Source organism: Trichosurus vulpecula, chromosome 1 (genome assembly GCF_011100635.1).
Source record: "Trichosurus vulpecula isolate mTriVul1 chromosome 1, mTriVul1.pri, whole genome shotgun sequence".
Classification (NCBI taxonomy): domain Eukaryota; kingdom Metazoa; phylum Chordata; class Mammalia; order Diprotodontia; family Phalangeridae; genus Trichosurus; species Trichosurus vulpecula.
Genome location: NC_050573.1, coordinates 143609882 through 143631033, shown reverse-complemented (window position 1 = coordinate 143631033; position 21152 = coordinate 143609882). Strand labels below are relative to the sequence as shown.

At 35.9% G+C, this 21152-nt stretch overlaps 1 protein-coding gene across 5 annotated transcripts in view; it reads right to left on the bottom strand.

Annotated features, from left to right (window-relative positions):
• Window positions 1–21152, bottom strand: part of UBR5 (ubiquitin protein ligase E3 component n-recognin 5) — a 187746-nt gene that overhangs the window by 59607 nt on the left and 106987 nt on the right. For 4 of the 5 annotated variants that reach the window (XM_036764156.1, XM_036764165.1, XM_036764182.1 and 1 more), the window contains 7 exons: window positions 17917–18029; window positions 9025–9168; window positions 8811–8922; window positions 8045–8199; window positions 7169–7366; window positions 1893–2103; window positions 1194–1320 (listed from right to left, as the gene is read on the bottom strand). In XM_036764156.1, coding sequence (XP_036620051.1) covers window positions 1194–1320; window positions 1893–2103; window positions 7169–7366; window positions 8045–8199; window positions 8811–8922; window positions 9025–9168; window positions 17917–18029 — 1060 coding nt within the window. The remainder of the gene's footprint in view (window positions 1–1193; window positions 1321–1892; window positions 2104–7168; window positions 7367–8044; window positions 8200–8810; window positions 8923–9024; window positions 9169–17916; window positions 18030–21152) is intronic. The other variant, XM_036764175.1, reaches the window with a different exon arrangement.

The following is a 21152-nucleotide window of genomic DNA, read 5'->3' as shown; positions in this document are numbered from 1 at the left end:
AAAATGCTTGAAATAATTCAAATATTGAATAATTTAATTTTTCTATAAATCTTAGACCCAAACCTTTCCTTCTATCTAGTAGAGTCCTAAACATATAAGTTGAAGACAAGAGTCAAAATATTTCTCATTTTGTATATTTCACTTTCTGTGCCTCATTGAAGCGATAATATTGGACAAAGAAAGGCAGTGTAGTGTAGTGGAAAGAGCAATGAACTTAAAGAGTTATTAGACTTGCTCCTCTTTATTATTTTTGTGACCCTGGCAGAGGAGTGGGTGAGGAGTGATGAGGGAATTGGGGTGGGGAATGCGGCAGCAAGTCATTTAAGCTTCCTGAGGTTCAGTTTGCTCACCTGAAAAAACGAGGATAAGACTTCCCTACCTATTTCATAGGGTTGTTGAACGGAAAACACTTTGTGAAACATAAAGCACACTCGTGCGTGTATACGTGTATGTGAGAGAGAAAAAAAGAGAGAGAGTGAGAGAGAGGGAGAGGTTATTATGTAAAGGCACAAACAGGTGCTTTGTTTGGCTTAATTTCTTCTTGTACCTAAAAGCTTTATTTGCAGGGGCAGGCTTTCTGGTATCACTTGGAGAATAAAAAATTTTAAATGGGAGTCCTTGTTTTCACATTAACGTATTTTTCATAATGGCAGACACATCAGTAATCAGAAATTATGCCTGCATTAAGTATAAAATGAGGATGCTTTTCCTTCCTGTCAAAGAAAATTTTCCTGGAATATTATCTATTCAAATACCTAATCATTTTTTTTGAACATGCAATACAGTCTTTATCCCACAACTTAAAAACACTAACATGGTGTGAATAGTTTTGTGTAACACCATCCTAAATTAAGTGGTAGAGATTTTCCTAATATCTCCTTTCACTATCAAGACACGCTAATACAGAGACCCAGGGTGTGTATAAAAAAAAATTAAAAATAGGGGTTCTTTTCAATTAGGTATCTGATTCTCCTGTGCAACAATGATTAATTTGAAATACCTGGAAAAGTGAAACGTGTACTATTTCTTCACTAGATTTTGGAGTTTGGGGCTTTTGGGAGAGGGAGGAGGGCTGCAAATAAGGTTGCTCTATCGTATCAGAATTACAAGTGTTACAAGAATTACAAGTGTTTCAATACAAGAGTACTTTCTTCTTTTCTCTAAATCAAAGTTTCTGTTAAAAATCCCTTTACCTTCGGCTACTTGATGATCCAGTCCGATTACCTGGGCCATTACTTGAAACCACAGATATGGCATTTGCAATAGCCTCTACTGCTGAAAGTCTCTCTGCAAATGTGTTTCTTTCAGAGCGCTCTGCTTCTGAAACATAAGAAAATATTTGGTACCAGAGGCAAAAGATGAAAAATGACAATTAACTATAGCTAATACTTTTATTTATTCATTTTTCAAATCAGTTAACATGATGAAGGCAGGAAATTTTTCTATTCTATAGGAAATATCATTTAGTTAGGAATAGATAGCTTGACCATTGTTGTTTTATGCTATTATTGATCTGCTTTAATGAAACATTAAAGTTAAGAAATTAGCATATGTACAAAAACAAGGTAATCAAAACATTATACAAAATAAAGTGAAACCTCGAAAACTTTCCCATAATTTATCTCCCTGAATATTCTCAAAGGAGTGAGGTTTATATTTAATAATTAACACATTTCAAGTATAACATCTTGCAAAAAATAATATCAAAGCAATTTTGCAATCAATCACTGGCTATTAGGTATGCAGTAAGTATGAATGCAAACATGCACACACATTTATAAAAATATTGTTGTCATCCCCACCCCCCCCGAAGAAAAGCTCTTTCTATTTCAAATGCCCTTCTGTGAGCTAAGATAGAGAATTTTTACCTTCCAAGTACTTTTTAAGCTTACCTTCTTCTTCCTTGGTTTCTTTGTTGCTGGTTGGAAAGCATACAGATACACAAGCATGCAAAATATTACGATTTCCATCACATCTATGACTAAGGAATGTCTGTAGGATCTGTGGATTCTGATCCAAAACAACTGCTTGCTCAAGATTCAAGAGGTACTGTCGACAGGCCTCATAGTCACATCGGAGAATATGTTGCATTAAGGTTTGCTTCTGTACTCAAATGAGAAAAAAAAAATAAAAATGATAATTACCTTAAGTACCAAGAGTAAAAATTTAGGTCACATCTAGAAATAAATAATAACTTCTGTAATCCAGGAGATTCCCTCATACACATTTAATAAGGAGAACCAAATCCATCTTTTCGCTGATAATGTTAGGGGAAAAGGTTTAAAATATCAATAAAAGGTAAGATTACTTGATTCGTGTCTCCAATATATTCAATTAGTACAGTAATACCTTGTTTATCTGCAATGGAAGTGACTGAACTGTTCACCATAATACTACTTCCTAGAAGCTTTTCTTTCCCCCCTTTCAAGCACCAAAATGATTATAACCATTTTGACACATGTGCTTCTGAAGCTTTAGAATAAACAAAATACTTCATTTCCTTGATTACAAACATTCCTAGGACAGTGATACCATAGAGAGCTTAAATATACAAGTTTTGCTACTAAGCATCTCCACAACTCTATGCTTTCTTTGGTTGTTTTTCTGTCACCTTCCTGCTGCTATGAGCACACTTGTTAGCAATAGGATACTACACCACATCGATGCGATGCTACTTTACCAGACCTTTTAGAACTATCCCTGAAAAGTGACTCAAGAGCTCAAAGTCAGAGGACATAGACAGGATCTTAGAATCATCTATTTTGCTTATGAATTATGAGAGATCATTAAACACAACCCCTTAATTTTACAATTGGGGGAAGTGAAGCTGAGAGAGGAACAGTGACCAAGGTCACATGGGCACTGAGTGGCAAGGCCTAGGTTTGAACCCAATTTCTGAATCCATATGAAGTGCTTTTTCCATTGGACCTTGATAGCCATGAGAGGTTTTACAATAACTGATGTGTGAGTTTTGGTATACAGATTTAGGGGTATAGACATCTGGTTCTTGAGGTTCCAAATACTTGGCCTTTATATAAAGAAATAAAGAAATTGTATAGCATCTTGTTCAATTTCATTTTGTTTAGAAAACTGTATTTTTCTTTATATAATTGATCAGACTTATTTAAAGTGTGCCCCTTACTAAAAGAGCCTGAGGGACTAATACTTTAAAAAATTAAATATCTAAATTCTCAACAATATCAAAAGTAGCATAAATGGAATGTGCTCTAATTTCAATCATAGCCAAACCTACAGTTTTGATTATTTTAATTAGACCTCTAGTTTTGATTGTACAAAAAAAATTAAATATTTTTGCCTCATAGTGAAAACTCCATAAAACTGGTATGAATTAAAATCTTTACCTCTTATACAGTTTAATTACAAATTTGGTTAATGATTGCTGCAATGAAACAAAGGTGTTCAGCATACTGAACATTTGGCTATTTTACATGCTGTCAAGAAACTTGTCAAACAAAATATTTCTGGAGACAGGTTTTTTTTTTTAAAAAATATCTAAACCTAAAGACTTTAGGATTCTTTAAATTTTCCCACAGACAACCTGATTCTCCTTTTCTTGTAAAAAGTATGTCAGCAAGTATGAATACCAAGTTAGAACATTCAACAAATAGTTCTTAGTCATTTTTTTTTTTTTTTTACAAACCAGGACACTGTGCTAAGCATGGTGGGGGGAGATATAATAACAATAATTAAAACATTCCCTTCCCTAAAAATCTATCCTTAACTTCAAGAACAGTTATTTACGAGTTAGGACAATAAGCATAGAACAGTGAAAAAGTTGAAATGCACATAAGTAGAGAAATAAATACTAATTGATACTTAACAATGAAATATGAAAATCGAAACAGCTATAATAAACCAAGCATCTGTAGGAATGGTTTGTTATTAATTGAACCCAAAAATAAACATTATTTATTGAATGTCTGCTATGGCAAATCACAGTACTAAGTGTTGTGTTGTACAGCTGTGATGGGGTTGATACGAGAGTATAGTTCCTATCCTCAAGCAATTTATAACCTAACTGGGGAAATAATTTACAATCTGCAAGTTGAGGGGATGAGGGTGGTGGGGAGGGGAGATAAGTAGCTTCTAGGCAATAGTAAGCACCGTCAAAAAAGACAGAGTTACGTTTCAGACCTGATTCCTCTGGAAGATGACAGAAGCTGGGAGGATGGGAGAGTGTCCCTCTATCCCTAACCTGGTTCTTTAATTCTCTTTGTCCAGACCAGGAAGAGCCATAGGAAAAGCATGTGTTTCCTGCTGCAAGAGAAATTGGAGGGCTGTCTCTACAGGACAGACAGGAGGGGATACCCAAAACACAATATACTGCACATGACCTGTGAGTAAGGCATAAATTTCAACTCAGTAAGTAGAAGGTTTATCCGTGACTGACAACTGATACTCTTCATTGTCAAAGAAACTGGGAATACTGATGGAATTACTTGCTGAACATCCCCCCAAAACATAATGGATATAGCATTAGACAATCAAGGTTCTCCTGGCTCTGTCACTATTTTTGTCTGACCTTTGGCAAGTTGTTTCACCTCCTAGGCCTCAGCCCTCTCTTCTAAAAAATGAAGGAGTTTGACCAAGATGGCCTTGAAAGTCCCTTCAGCTCTAAAGAAATATGCTAAGAGTAGCAGAAAAAGAGATTCAGAAGGAAGAAGTTCTTTCTATGGGGCATATCAAAGCTAATACAACTTTAGAAAAGTTCCTTTTAATTAAATTTCTTCTCCATCTAATAAATTATTTAAGAATGAGCAAAATACTGAAATGCTGCTAAGTCACTGTGATGCCTCCCCAAGAAGATTTTAAAATGTCCACATTTAGTGGCAGCAAATAACACAACACAATAATCAGGCCATTTGATACACAAGTGTCAAAATCAGCTTGTTTTATTGTAAGAGGCCTCACTGTGGTCCATGATAAAGACTCAAGGGAAGGCCTTCAGGACAGGTTATAATTGGCCATACCGAAATGGCACACTAAGGCCAAGAGGTCTAGGGGTTCACTTCCAAATATTCAACCCAACAAGTACTTATGTGCTTACTATATGTCAACACTACACTGGCATAGATCAGTATTTACACAGTAAATTTGAGGCATGCTAAAACGTAAAACTACTATACTACTTCCTGCTTCTTAAATGAATCAACATTGTTGAATATTCAAAAGGCATTTAACAAACAGCTGAATAGATGAATTGTTAAAAAAAAGCCTTCAGCCTGAAGCTCATAGAAGAAGACATTTGTAAATGTCTCATTGTTTAGCAGAAGGCCTTAAATTACTTGAATATTTATAAGAGAAACAATGGCCAAATTTTTTTCATATTTTTTATTAGTATTTACACCTAAGATTACAGTAATGGGAATCTTAATTATCCATAAAGCTTGGTCTAGAAAACTCAGCTTGGACAGGACCAGAGAAGGGAAGTATGAAATTCTCTTAAAAAAAGAGAAAGAAAGAAGGAAAGAAAAAAAGACAATCTCTAAGCCTTCCCAAAACAACTAAGAGCAAAACAAATATAGTACATCTCTGGCAAAATATACTGTCTGGAAATAGGGTAGTAGACATGCTAACAGACTGACACACTATAGGTAATATATGACTCTATGCACTCCTAGGCTAAATACAGTAATAACAACCATATATTACTTTACTCTTTTATTTGTTAGACTTATTCCTCAGGAATTTTTACCAAATGATACACTTACAAATTTATTATTTTAACAAAAGAGAATTCTACTTTTTTCAAAGTTAAATTATTTAAAAAGAACACACACACAGTCTAGTTACTTACCAAGAAAGCTCAAAATTTGAAGAGGCAAAAAACCAAGAAATAATATTTAAAAATAAAAAAAAGAAAGAACTAGATCTCCTGGGGAAAGGGACTCAAAGCCCTTGAACTAAAGCTCATGAGTATTATTATGAAAGATTCTGGCATTAATGGTGCTCAAAGTCTATTTAACAGACAATCTAATAGATATGACAATTGGGTTTTTTAGCCCACAGCAAATTAAAAGTGGGCCTAAGGCAGAGAACAGTTATTTAAGAAAATGATTCAAAAAAAAACAACAGCAAAAATTTAAAATGAGAAAATAAAAGTAGTCATCAGCAGACACAAAAAAAAAATAGATAAAATCAATCCAGGGAGCATAATATGAAAGGCCTAAGCCCTAATACCTGAACAGCCCCTAAAAGATATAGTTATACAATGATATATGCCTCCTCGAGGGCATACACAACAAAATGAACCAATGATCATAAGAATGAATGGGAGTCACCAAGAAAAGGCTAAACAAAAATAATGCAGTGTAGTTCTGATGGAAGGGTAGTTTATAATAATTTTAGAAATATTTCTTTCCATAAAATAATTCTCAATGAGTAAACATCAACTATCTGAGACAACATATATACAGAAAGGCTACTGCACATCTATGACATTAGGTTAAAAGGGTATTAATATAGTTAGAATATAGTAATACATAGAATCTGATACTTCTAGATCTAAATGTTTAAACTTTAATAACGATCAAAGTTTGAAAAGGAAGGGAGGTTATATTTTGCACATAAAGACTTGCTATAACATATTAAAGCACTGAATTATTTCTATGGATGTACTGGTGCAGCAAAGAAATTCTAATTTATATCTCAATTTCAACTATTATTCGTAACTGTCTGATTAATCTAGATTGCTTTAACTGACATGTTAAGACTCACTGACCAGCCTCTTGGATTTAGTTACTAATAATACTAATAAGTTACTAATAATAACAAATAATAATTTGTTACTAATAAGGCCTGCTTTTCAAAAGCACTGCCCTATACTCTGGTTACATCTAAACTTTATTTTGATTGTCAAGTCCTTTCTCAAAATTTGACAGATTTCAGAGACTTCAGTACCTGACTGTAAACAATGTTTATTTAGATTAAGTTGACTTCAAACTAATGAAAAGGATTTGTCATAGTCACACATATATCTTCCTGCAACAAAGAAATATATCACATTAACTCATTAAATCCTGTATTTTAAGAAATGCTACAAAGGTGAACATGCCAAACCAAAGAAAATGAAGAATATGCTGGATTAGGGCAATGACTTGAAACTTTACAAAGAATACCTCATAAAAATAATAATATGAAATATTACCTCTACAGCCATGATGATAATAGCAGCTTTCTTTTTGATGGTTGAATTAGCAGGAAGATTTGTTAAAGAATGCACCCCCATTCCAAGACTACTGATAGGTGGAAGATCAAGCCAATCAGGGTCCCTTATTCCTCCCATACAATCTTTTGCCATAGGATAGATCGTACCATTTCCATCTCTAAGAATAATGGGTGATTCCTGTATTGAAGAGAGGAGAGGAAAAAGAAAAAACTTCAGTCTTGCTAGAAGCAACTTAATTTCAAATTGTATGTTAAAATGATTATAAGAGTTCTGATATTAAAATATGCTAAGGATAAATAGGGATAAGACCAGTGATTTCACTTGTCTTAGAAGTCCTGGGTGAGGCGCTATATTTCTACCAATGGAGGTAAACACGATTCCTGCAATTCATACTTTTAAACAGTCACCTAGAGCATGAGAGTCCAAGAGCCTTTTCCATGGTCACGAAGCAGGTATATTTCAGAGGTAAGACTTGAAACCAGATCTTGCTGACATTAAAGTCAACTTAAAGTACACCATGCCCCACTGCCTCTTATACAGGGTTAAAACAGCCAAGAGGCTTTAGAATATGTTGTTTTAAACAATAATAAAAGACACATGAAGGGGGTTCTTAAAAATTTAGGGTTGGCTCATTTATAATTGTTGATGAAAATCAAGTCAGCAGAGAAGAGGCTAGAAATAATGTTTTTCTTCAAACAAGCAGTACTGGAATGCTTATAAAATAAGCTAAATGCTTTTTAAATGTTGCTACAAGTTACTAAGCAAGCATCCTAAATCCACATTAATTTTATAAAGTATGTATTTTCCCCTAAATTCTGTATGTCTCTTAACTAAACTATTTCACTATCTTCATACCTGTCCAGCTGTGAAAATAGCAACATTTCTCTCATTCTGACCAAGGAAGGCAATACTGCTAGTAGGAAAATTGTTTTCCTGTTCTGCTTTTCCTGTAGCAAGGTCAAAGATACAGTATCGCACCCAATTCCCCGTCTTCAAAACAGCATGTACACCTTCAGAAGCACGTAAATGAAGAAGAAAAATTAATTACAAACATTCATTGATTTATGTAACACCAATATCCTCATCACAAACCCAAAAATCTCTAGCAGGTCAATGTGAAAAGCAATTCACAACAAAAACTATCATATTCAGTAGGCACACAGCAAGTCAGTCACAGAATGATAATACCACCACCACAGCCACCCATCATTGATAACACCATCTTAAATTTATCACTTTTTTATATCATCTCACTTGATCTTGAAAACAACCACATGAGGTAGAGAATTTAGGTAGTGCCATTCAAATTTTACAAATACAGAAACTGAGGCTCAGGCTAAGAAATTTATCCAAGGCAAGATAACAGACGGCAGAGTCCGGACACAAACCAAGGCTTGAGTCCTATTACAATATTTTTTTCACTATACCATACTGTCCCTCTATTACTAGGTAATGCTTGCAATTAGTCTAGACTACTTCCCCAAACTTTCTTCGTATCAGCATATTATAGAACCATCCCCATTTAAAAATTACAAAAGCATCAAAAGGATAAAAAAAAATGAAGCAACAACTGGAATAAGTAAATAAGAAAAAGTTATACAGGTTAAAAAAAAACTTTTACCTTTTGAATCTACATTAACTGCTAAAATTTCTGTTTTTTCAGGAATACACAACTTCTTAGGGGTCCTTTGGAAACAGTCAGGAACCTTAGGTGTACCACCAGTTTTGACCACCTACACGGTAAAAAAGAAATTGTCTACATACAACCAACAAGATGAACCCGAAACTTCAGCGGAATGTAAGTTAAAAATGTACTAAAATGATTTCAAACATACCTGTAATTCATCAATTCTAAGAAGCCTACAATCTTGAAGAAGAGAAGATGGATCAGGATCTGAACTAGAGCTGCTCTGACAATTTGTATTACTGGAAGTGCCTGGAAATTTCACAGCAACATAGGCACCATCTACTTTTAGCACCTAGATGTGTAACATATTAAAAACGTTACTTAAAGCACTAAATTGAAATCACTACATTCTACACATCAATTCTATTTAAAATTCAGAAGAGACAGTTATGATTCTTTGGGTCTTTATGATAATAGAAAACAAAAAATGATGACAAAATTGATGAATCAGAGATTACAAGCTAAAAGGAATATTAGAAGTTATTTATTCTAACCCCTTCGTTTTATAGTTTAGGAAAATGATTCCAAAAGAAAGAAAAGTGATTTGTCCAATCACAAAAATGGTAAGTAGCATAGCACATAGCAGAGTTTACATTTCAGTTTTTGAAATCTTAACCAAAATTAAATGACTAGTAATTGTAGACATTCAGTCATCAACAATTGCAAACAAAAGTCCACAAAGTTAACCAACTTTTTTTCTCTACTAAAAAGCAATCTAGGGGCAGGTAGGTGGCACAGTGGATAGAGCACTGGACTCAGCATCAGGAGGACCTGAGTTCAAATTTGGCCTCAGACACCTGACATTTAATTAGCCATGTGACACTGAGCAAACATACCACACCACCATGCAAAACTACACTAGTCCTGCTTAATTTCCTCTTATGGTATGTCAGTGGATATTGGTTATCAAAATCAATGGCAAAGAAGCAAAAACTCTCCTAGGTCCTACCAAACTGCAAAGGCTTTGATTATAGGTCTGGTCAAATGTGGTTTGGCTAAAGTTTTTACTTGTTTTTTTAACAGCAGTACTCAAAAATCACCTATAAAATTGTAAAAAGGGGGATCAGCAATTTGCTCTGGAGGAAGCAGTCACAACTATAAAATACTGGATCCCTGAAGTAAGTTTAATAAAATCAAATGAAAAGATAATATACTATTTAGAAATTGAATAACATAGAAGGATATAACAATTCAGTATATAAAAACCATATTCCACTCCCACCAGTACGTGTTTTATTAAATGAAATGAAGAATATTACAAACTGCAGATAGCATATTTTATAGAAATTTCAACAGTTTTAAGATGAAATAACAAACATGAAGAAGCTGTGAGCTAAACAATTTATTTTGAAAGCAATGTTTTTAATACTTAGTAGCTTATCACATAGAGTAAAACTAAGATATAAAAAACCTAGATAAAACTAAGATAAATGATACACAGGAGAAGAAAAAAAGGTTTTCAATTTTATAATCATTCTCGTTCCTTTCTTAAAGGGCAGGTAGATGGAACAGTGGGATAGAGGATGGGGCCTAGAACCAGGAAGACCTGAGTTCAAATACAGTCTCCTATGCTTATTAGCTTTGACTCCAGGCAAGTTACTTAACCCTTGTTTGTCTTAGTTTCTCAGGCAAGTCCTTCAATCTCCCAGGGCCTCAGTTTCCTTATCTGTAATGTGAGTTGTACTAGATGGTTTCTGAGGTCCATTTTGGCTTTGGAGCTACGATATTAAGATCTCAAAAATCTGCCCTCCCCAACTCAACAGACTTATCAGCTGTGTGACCCTGGCAAGTCACTTTACCTCTATTTGGTTTAGTTTCCTCATCTGTAAAATGGGGTAATAACCCCCATCTACCAGGTTTGCAAAACAAATGAGATAATAACTGTAAAGCACTTACCACAGTGCCTGGCACATACGACTATGTTATTGTTAGCTATCACTACTGTTTAATACTATTATCATTACTACCACTAGCACCACCACCACCATTACCACTAAGACTTCTTAGAAAATTTTATTCAATCCTAAAAGGTGGTACACGGTGGCGGGAGTGCTGGGCCTGGAGTCAGGAAAACTCATCTTCATGAGTTCAAATCTGGCCTCAAATTTGAACTCAGCTCTGTGACCCTGGGCAAAACAACTTAACCATGTTTGCCTCAGTTTCCTTATCTGGAAAATGAGGTGAAGAACCACTCCACTATCTTGACAAGAAAACTCCAAATGGGGTTACAAAGAGTTGAACAAAAGCAGCTAACATAGGACTTTTACACTTTCAAAGTATAATCTTCAACACAATCTGGGTCAAGTCATTCAGCTGTTAGTAAGCACCTACTATGTGCCAGGCACTATGTTAAGCACAGGGGATACAAAGAAAAGCAAAAAAAGTCTTTGCCTTCAAGGATCTATCAATCTAATATGAGAGACAACATGTATCTATGAATATGTATGGACAAGATTTATACAGGTTAAAGTGGATATAAACCCAAAGTGAAGGCCCTAAGATTACTTGTATATTAATTATTATAGCCATCCCTTCTTTACAGATGAAAAAACTAAACACTGAGAGAACAAAGTAATTTGTCTATGGTCACACATCTTCTACGTGTTGGAAGTAGGATTCAAACCTCAGTTTTAATTACCTCTAAGTCCCAAGTCCTTTACATTATTATAGCAAGCTGCCTCTCATCTCAGGGACTCCTTGTTCTCAAATTGTGATCAAACATTCAAAACGCAAAATAAAATTTTATTACTCTGATACATGTATTTATGTCTAGAAATGATTGGTATCAAAGTAAGAAAAGCGAGAATGAAAAGAAAACAAGAACTGCCTAACTCTTCTTAGTTTTCTTTAATTAGCCTTTTTAGGGAAAAAGTCATAACTATTCCCTTTCAGTGTCTGGCAGATATTTGGTATGAATAGCAACACCAAGGGAATAAATTTAAGAACAATCCATTTTAGCCAAGAATAAACAAACTGTTAGACACAAAAAAGGGTTGTTGTTCAGTAGCATCTGACTCTTCATGACCTTTTGGATCATACTGGCCATGGGGTTTTCTTGGCAGATACTGCAGTGGTTGGCCTTTCTTTCTCCAGTTGGATTAAGGCAAACAGAGGTTAAGTGACTTGTCCAGGGTCATGAATCTAGTAAGTGTCTGAGGATAGATTTGAACTCAGTTCTTCCTGATTACAGGCCTGGGCCATCTAGGTGCCTCTGAAAATAAAATAATAAACCTCAAAACTATACCTAAATAGTTGGCATCAAGTTTCTAGAAAAATTAGCACGTCTAGGAGAACAGAAGGAATTCTCTACAAGTATCATTATTGATGCTTTGTTCTGGAGCTAATTACAATCCTACAAATCCTAAATAGAATTAAGTGATTTCATTATTGTCTTTAGGAAGCTCAGGGATAAGACTAGCAGCAACCAAGACAAAACAAAAACTGAAACCTTAAGTCAAATATGCTATCATCCTAGTTATAGACAAAAGAACTGTGCTGGCCAGACCTTTTTTTTGTTGCTTTTTTAAATCATTTATTGAGGCCTTTTCAAATTTTGAACTGGTCATTATATCCCTGTATCTTCCTCACCACACAGGCACAACCTCTGGCCTTTCACCTCTTCTGGCCCTTGACCTCCAAAGGATTTGGGGTAGCCCACTAAAACTGTAGAGGAAAATACCCTTTGTATGTAGAGGAAATCCTTTGGCATGCAGCAAGCACAGCCTGAGGGCTGTAAGCCAACCATGGACCCAAGGTTGTGTAAGCCTGACATACAGCCTTCCTTTACAACAAAGAACAGTTAAACAAAATGTGTTTGAAAGCGTATTTAACATTCTACAATTACACTTCTCCACCCCCCTCTACTACAAGTGAGGGGTTTCTTCCCCTGTCCCAAAACTGTCCTTTTGGACCACAACTGGTCAATAGATTGAAGAAAAAAAAAGAGCTGAAACCTTTCATTTTTACTAATACAGCTTGTTCTACTATCACCAAACTCTCCCACCGCCCTAGGGCTACCATGACTACAATGGCACATAAACAAACTCTATCTCTGTCATTTATTTCCCTGGAATACAGGCTTGCCAAGTCAAAGGGTATGAATATTTTAATGACTTTCTTCACATAAATACAAGTTGTTATCCAAAATTAATAATTCACAGCTAATTACTAGTATATTAGTAGCTATGTTCCCAGGGCCTCCATCTTCTTTACCTGCTGAAAGGTAAGAAGTAAAAATGCAGAATTGTTTTAATTATAATTCTCTTATTAGTGATTTAAAGAGTATTTCTTTTTTTAAAAATTTATTTAACATATTTCGTTTTCAGCATTGATTTTCACAAGAGTTTGAATTACAAATTTTCTCCCCATTTCTACCCTCCCCCCCACTCCAAGATGGCATATATTCTGGTTGCCCTGTTCCCCAGTCAGCCTTCCCCTCTATTATCCCACTCCCCTCCCATCCCCTTTTCCCTTCCTTTCTTGTAGAGTAAGATAAATTTCTACGCCCCACTGCCTGTGTATCTTATTTTCTAGTTGCATGCAAAAACTATTTTTTTTTGTTTTTGAACATCTGTTTTTAAACCTTTGAGTTCCAAATTCTCCCCCCTCCTCCCTTCCCACCCACCCTCCCTAGAACTCAAGCAATTCAACACAGGCCACAGGTGTATCGTTATGTATGACCCTTCCACAATACTCATGTTGTGAAAGACTAACTATATTTTGCTCCTTCCCAACCCATCCCCCTTTGTTGAATTTTCTCTCTTGACCCTGTCCCCTTTCCAAAGTGTTTGTTTTTTTGATTACCTCCACCCCCATCTGCCCTCCCCTCCATCATCCCCCCTTTTTTTTTATCTTCTTCCCTCTTCTTTCCTGTGGGGTAAGTTACCCAATTGAGTATGTATGGTATTCCCTCCTCAGGTCAAATCTAATGAGAGCAAGATTCACTCATTCCCCCCTCACCTGCCCTCTCCCCTCCTCCCACAGAACTGCTTCCTCTTGCCACCTTTATGCGAGAAAATCCACCCCATTCTATCTCCCCCTATCTCCCTCTCTCAATATATTCCTCTCTCATCCCTTAATTTGATTTTATTTCTTTTAGATATCTTCCCTTCATCTTCAACTCACCCTGTGTCTGTTCTCTCTCTATATATATATACACACACATACATATATACATACATACACACACATTCACTTATACACATATATATATATAAACATACATACATACATACATACACACACACACACACACACGCATATTCCCTTCAGCTACTCTAATACTGAGGTCTCATGAATCATACACATCATCTTTCTATGTAGGAATGTAAACAAAACAGTTCAACTTTAGTAAGTCCCTTGCAATTTCTTTTTCTTGATTACCTTTTCATGCTTCTCTTGATTCTTGTGTTTGAAAGTCAAATTTTCTATTCAGCTCTGGTCTTTTCACTGTGAAAGCTTGAAAGTCCTCTCTTTTATTGAAAATCCATATTTTGCCTTGGAGCATGATACTCAGTTTTGCTGGGCAGGTGATTCTAGGTTTTAATCCTAGCACCATTGACCTCCGGAATATCGTATTCCAAGCCCTTCAGTCTCTTTATGTAGAAGCTGCCAGATCTTGGGTTATTCTGATTGGGTTTCCACAATACTCATATTGTTTCTTTCTGGCTGCTTGCAATATTTTCTCCTTGATCTGGGAGCTCTGGAATTTGGCAACAATATTCCTAGGAGATTTCTTTTTGGGATCTATTTGAGGAGGCGATCGATGGATTCTTTCAATTTCTATTTTGCCCTGTGGCTCTAGAATATCAGGGCAGTTCTCCTTGATAATTTCTTGAAAGATGATATCTAGGCTCTTTTTTTGATCATGGCTTTCAGGTAGTCCAATGACTTTTAAATTATCTCTCCTGGATCTATTTTCCAGCTCAGTGGTTTTTCCAATGAGATATTTCACATTGTCTTCCATTTTTTCATTCCTTTGGTTCTGTTTTATAATATCTTGATTTCTCATCCAGTCACTAGCTTCCATGTGCTCCAATCTAATTTTTAAGGTAGTATTTTCTTCAGTGGTCCGTTGGACCTCCTTTTCCATTTGGGTAATTCTGCCTTTCAAGGCATTGTTCTCCTCATTGGCTTTTTGGAGCTCTTTTGCCATTTGAGTTAGTCTTATTTTTTAAGGTGTTGTTTTCTTCCGTTTATTTTTCAGTATTTTTTTGGGTCTCCTTTAGCAAGTCATTGACTTGTTTTTCATGGTTTTCTCACATCCTTCTCATTTCTCTTCCCAATTTTTCCTCTACCTCTCTAACTTGCTTTTCCAACTCCTTTTTGAGCTCTTCCATGGCCTGGGACCAGTTCATATTTTTCTTGGAGGCTTCTGTTGTTAGGCTCTTTGACTTTGTCGACTTCTTTAGGCTGTATGTTTTGGTCTTCTGTGTCTCCAAAGAAAGAATCCAAAGTCTGAGACTGAATCTGGGTGCATTTTCGCTGCCTGGCCATATCCCCAACCAGCTAACTTGACCCTTGAGTTTTTCAGTGGGGTATGACTGCTTGCAGACTAAAGAGTTCTATGTTCCACGTTTGGGGGGGATGTGCCAGCTCTGCCACACCAGCACTCCTCCTTCCCCAAGAACCCCCAACCCAGACTGGGCTTAAATCTTCAGCAGGCTGTGCACTCCTGCTCTGATCTGCCACTTAATTCCTCCCACCAGGTGGGCCTGGGGCCAGAAGCAACTGCAGCTGTAGCTGCCCCACCTCCGCTGCCCGGGGGGCGGTGGCCAAACTTGAACTCCTTCCACTCCTGCAGCTTTTCCCACTAACCTTCTCCTCTGTCTTTGGTGTTTGTGGGTTGAGAAGTCTGGTAACTGCCGCAGCTCACTGATTCAGGGTGCTAGGGCCCACTCCGCCCGGCTCCTGGTCTGGTTGGTCCGCGCCACTCACTCTGGGCTCTGCTCCCCTCTGTTCCCAGCTCCGTGTAGGATAGACCTCACCCAGAGACCATCCAGGCTGTCCTGGGCTGCAGCCCTGCTTCCCTCTGCTGTTTTGTGGGTTCTGCAGTTCTAGAATTGGTTCAGAGCCATTTTTTATGGGTTTTTGGAGGGACTCGGTGGGGAGCTCACGCTAGTCCCCGCTTTCCAGCCGCCATCTTGGCTCCACCCCTCGATTTAAAGAGTATTTCAAATATGGCTGTCAAAAATTTGCCATTCTTTTAAAAAATACGTACTTCTAGGGTATGATCCTTAACATTTTCTGTCTGCTGCAAAGATTATTCCCCACTTTTCAATCTACCTTTTTATTCTGGTCACATTAAAAAAGTTTTGCAAAAATAAGACTAAAGTTACACAACCAAAATTGTCTCTAATTTCCTTTCTGCTCACCTCTATATTAAGTCAAGGAATTAACAAGCACTTTTAAGTGTTTACTATAAACCAAAAACTGGAATAGGCCAGTGTAAGTAAGGAGAGTGCCGTGTAAGAACAACTGCAAGAAGAGAAGTTGGGCAACAACCAAAAGTAAAGAAAGAGAAATAATGTATTACGTTGATTGTGAATTCTCTCACTAATAAGAGCTCTAAAGCACAGTAACCTCTTCACTGTTTAATTTTTATAATGTGCTATTTAATATCAGAACCTTTATATATTTAGAGCTTATGGGATACTTGGTATAAGTTGCATGTAAAATTATTAATTATTAATTTATTAAATTTAATTATTATCTAGCTCACTATTTTCCAGTTTCCCCAATATTTTCTATCAGACAGTATTTCAAAATTTAATAAACTCAGGAACACAAACTATCTGTTAATTTTCTCTAGGCCTTGCTCATCTATTCTGTTCCAATGATCTGCTATTCTACTATTCACTCAATACCAAATAGTTCTGATGATTATTACTTTATAATATCTGAAGAAGACTGGTAATACAATCATGCCTTCCTTTTTTGGGCTACCATTGCAATGCCCCCTCCATTACTTTCTACCTTTTGCTCACCCAAATGAAGTTATTATTTGTCTAATGTTTAAAATATCACCCATTGGCAGACTGAATGGCATAGCACTAAATTTGTAACTTTATTATATTCATGCAGCGCTACCACAAATAAGCATTTCTCAAATTAATTATTTCAGGAGAGAACACTTTACATTTTTATAAATATTAAATCTTGAGTATATATTGATAGTTCAACACCCCCACCTGCCCAGCCCCCCATATTTGGTGTATTTTGTGAAAAGTTAAAATCTGTAACTGGTAACATCTAGGAATAGGTCAATAAATAGGGTAGATTAAATTGATATAGGAATAATAGTTCAAAAACGGAGAATCCATAAATCTGGAGAGAAGACTTAGAAGTAAAATAGGGGTGTTCCAAGAACAAATGATGGGTAGCAATGTGCAACGGGTGAGAGATATAAGGAGGATATTTTGGTTTCAAAGATGAACACTATAGGTCCAAAAATGAAGGGAGGTAACACGTTCCTTGGCACTAAGTTTTTAGAGAACAAAGTTATCCATTTGCCGAACGAACATTAAGCACCTACTAGGTTCAGGACATTGTCATGGGCTGAGAAGGTAATACAAAGTTTATATTAAGGAATTTCTTTCATCATGGAGTTTTTAATCCAGTAAACTCAGTAAAGGTATAAGGAACAAATGAATGTTAACTAAAGTTGCTATTATGTATCAGAGAGTTGACAAACAAAAGATTTAAGGTCATCACTGACCAGAAGTTTCAGGAAAAGTTCAAGGAGGCTACGCAGCTACTTTTGGCAGTAGGATTCAAAAATTGGTTAAGACATTGGACCAGATGCATTCTAAGGTTCATTCCAACTCTAAGCTACAATCACTAAAGAAAATGAGACCAATAATAGAAAACAAAGGTAGGAGAGCACAATGTCATTAATGGAGCTAGTATTATTAAATAACTCAAAAGATTCTGTAAAATGTAAGCTGCCTATGTTGAGAAATGATGTAAATGATACCTTTACTGTACTTTAAATGATTAAGACTAACATCTCAAAAAGAGAGAACAAAGGTTTCCTCCAAACCTTGCCAACAGGAACATTCTTCACATCTTCTACGAACACCACCTCCCTAAGAGACCACTGTTCTTCATTCACCTTCTCCTCTTCTTTTGGAGCAGGAGTAGACCGTCGTCGTTCTTAGACAACAACAAAATGGTAAGTACCAAAAGAAAAAAAATTTTAAAGAGATTTTATAGATTTCATCTAAATATGAGGAAAAAAAATCTAAAACACACACACACAACTAATAAATGAACATTAAGGTATAAAAAGGTAAAATGCGCAAGAACAAATATCTAATGATTTGCTGTATACAATGTCTTTATAAACTGACCTGTTTAGAAAGAAAAAAAAGCAGCCACTGTAATAAACTGCCAATTATTTGAATGATACAATAAATTTTTTGAGGAAAAATAATAAATGGGATAAATAAACCCAAGTAAGGTTTATTTAAGGAGTGGAAAAATCTAGTAAATTATACACAGTTGTGCCAAAGATTTACTCTGTGAAAATTAACAATGCACTACAAACATATCCAAAAGTCTTCCATAGACAGAATCTGAAGAAACTACTTGATTCTAAGACAGAATTTGAAATGTATCACATATACTACCTATGGCTTCAGGCTGATTTTGCTGATTTTTCTTTTAAAAATGTTTGTTTTCTTGGAGGGATACAAGGAGAAATGCTGATAAGAGATCAATAAAAAATTTCTTAAATTTATATTTTCTAACAGTTTATTATATGGATTATACAATGTCTACAGAAGTCCAGAAAACCTTAAACTACTAGACAGCCTATAAACATTCTAGAGCTAGTCTTTCCTTAACCTGAGAGGTATAAATGGGTTCAGCCGACAAAATATCCCCCTAAAAATTCCAAAGAAATTATATTTTTTACAATAAACACTTGAATAGATTTATAATCTCATAGCTATGAAGTATTCCTTCTTCAATCACAGATCAAACATGTTATATTATCATGTGCCATTCTAATCAATGTTCTCTTACAGGTCTAGCATAGAGAATCTATCCAACATACTTGAAGCCATCTTCTAGTACTTCATACAGTTTGTGGGCATAGCCTTTAAGCTGTTATCATTCCTCTTCATTTCTCATCTCTCACTCTTAAGAAGAGTGGACAACCCTCTTACATTTCCTTAATGAAATTCCTTATACCACCGCTTACTGAACATAAGTCATTTTAAGGAATGCAACAGAAGCTTACGCACATCCATCATTCACCTATCTACTGTCTTTTGAGTCACCTACGATTTCAATTTTTAATTTTCAATTCTTAAGGACTATCATGTTAGAAGATTCACAACCATACAAAACTGGGAAATAATTTCTAAAATGGGTTTTTGGGACAGGTAGCAACTTGGTTCATTAAAAACACTGCATAATTTCCAAACGCAATCCAGGCTTCTTTTTGATCCCTTTTAATTCTTGAAGCAACTTACTGTTTATCCAGAAATACCTGTCCCAGATATTATTATTAATGGATACAACAAATTCAACAAATCAGACATACAAAGTTAGGATGATTGAACTTCTCTAATATTCAGGTTTTTCTTTATTAGATTATGAAGTCAATCTCTTTTGACTCAACACAAAACTCACCAAAGGGCCCTGTGACAACATTCTGAATTACATCCACAAAAGTAATGCATCATATTTTGGAAATTACTCCTTCATTTCAACCTGATAAAGAATATCATCCATGACAAAAACAGATAAACTCAAGAATAAACATTTGGCTATTTCATCCCTTACATTTGATGCTAATCATCACAGATGATTATTGTCACTGAAGAATGTCATCTCAGTGATTGTCAAGGAATCTTACATGGGCTCAACATTGCAGGAAAGAATCTTTGTTGCCTTTCACCCTACCAAGACAAATTATTTTTGTCAACCATCAACACTGTGAGAGCCAGCATTCTTCCACTCTTTTACTTAGCTGTTCAACTATTTGAAGATGTCACATGATGTAAAGGACTGTTTCTGAAAGCCTGCTGGTTCATTTCTGATATTTTCCATCTAGGTTTCATCATCAAGAGGAAAAAGTAGGCACACGGATCATAGTTACTCATTTTTATCATCTTTTTTTTTCTAGCAGTAATAATGCATGATTTTCCCCCCTACTTTTTCTAATCTCTACCTACCCAGAGCTATGAGTTTAATGACCCAATGGTAATTTTAAGAGTGCACTGCATATACAACCTATTTGCTTGGTATGCAATTTATCTGATCTGGCTGATCTTCCTGATTGTACTTTTCTTAAAAAAAAAAAACAAAAAACCCACTAGATTTGTAATGACAGGACCCGAGTTCAAATACTAATGCTGTCATTTACTCTTATGACCATGGACAGGTCACCATCTCTTTAAGTGTCAGTTTTCTCATCAATAAAATTAGGGAGATGAATTCAATAACCTATAAAATCCTAATTTAAATCTATGATCCCACGAACTCATTAATATAGAACATTTGAGATTGAGAAGTGGGAACAAACAGAATTGAACCCTATCACACTGGACTATATGTCAGACATTCTGCTAAGTTCTAGAATTGTTGTTCAGTCATGCTTGACTTGATGCCACCCCATTTTGGCATTTTCTTGGCAAAGATACTGGACTGGCTTGTCATTTCCTTCTCCAGCTCACTTTACAGATGAGGAAACTGAGGCAAACAGGGTTAAGTGATTTGCCCAGGGTCACACAGCGAGTAAAGAGCTAAGGCCAGATCTGAACTCCAGAAGACAAGTCTTTCTGACTCCAGGCCCAGCACGCTATTCACTCACTGGGTCACCTAGATGCTTGTAAATGATGAGGCTATTATAATAGATGAGGGGTAAGGCGATAAAGTCCTGAAATAAGTCATTGGGCATGGGAGCAGAGAAAAGAAGCTACAAGATGTTAGGAGGGTAGAATCAATGACATAGCATATGATTAGGTAACCTGACTCAAGGTTCAGCTCTATCCACCCTTCTAGCTAGCTAGGTAAGGAGAGATTAAGTGGCTTACACAGAGTAGTGGAACCACCCTATGAATAAGTATTTGAAGACAAGTCTCAAACCAGCACTCTATTCACTATACAATGATAACAGAATATAACCTCTCTGTCCTATTGATGACAAGTATCAAAGCTTTAGAACTGAAGGGACTTAAGAGGTGATTCACTCTAACTCTTCCATTTTACAGCAACTTACAGTGACTTGTCCAGGGTCACATAGCTAGCATGTATGCAAGCCAAGAT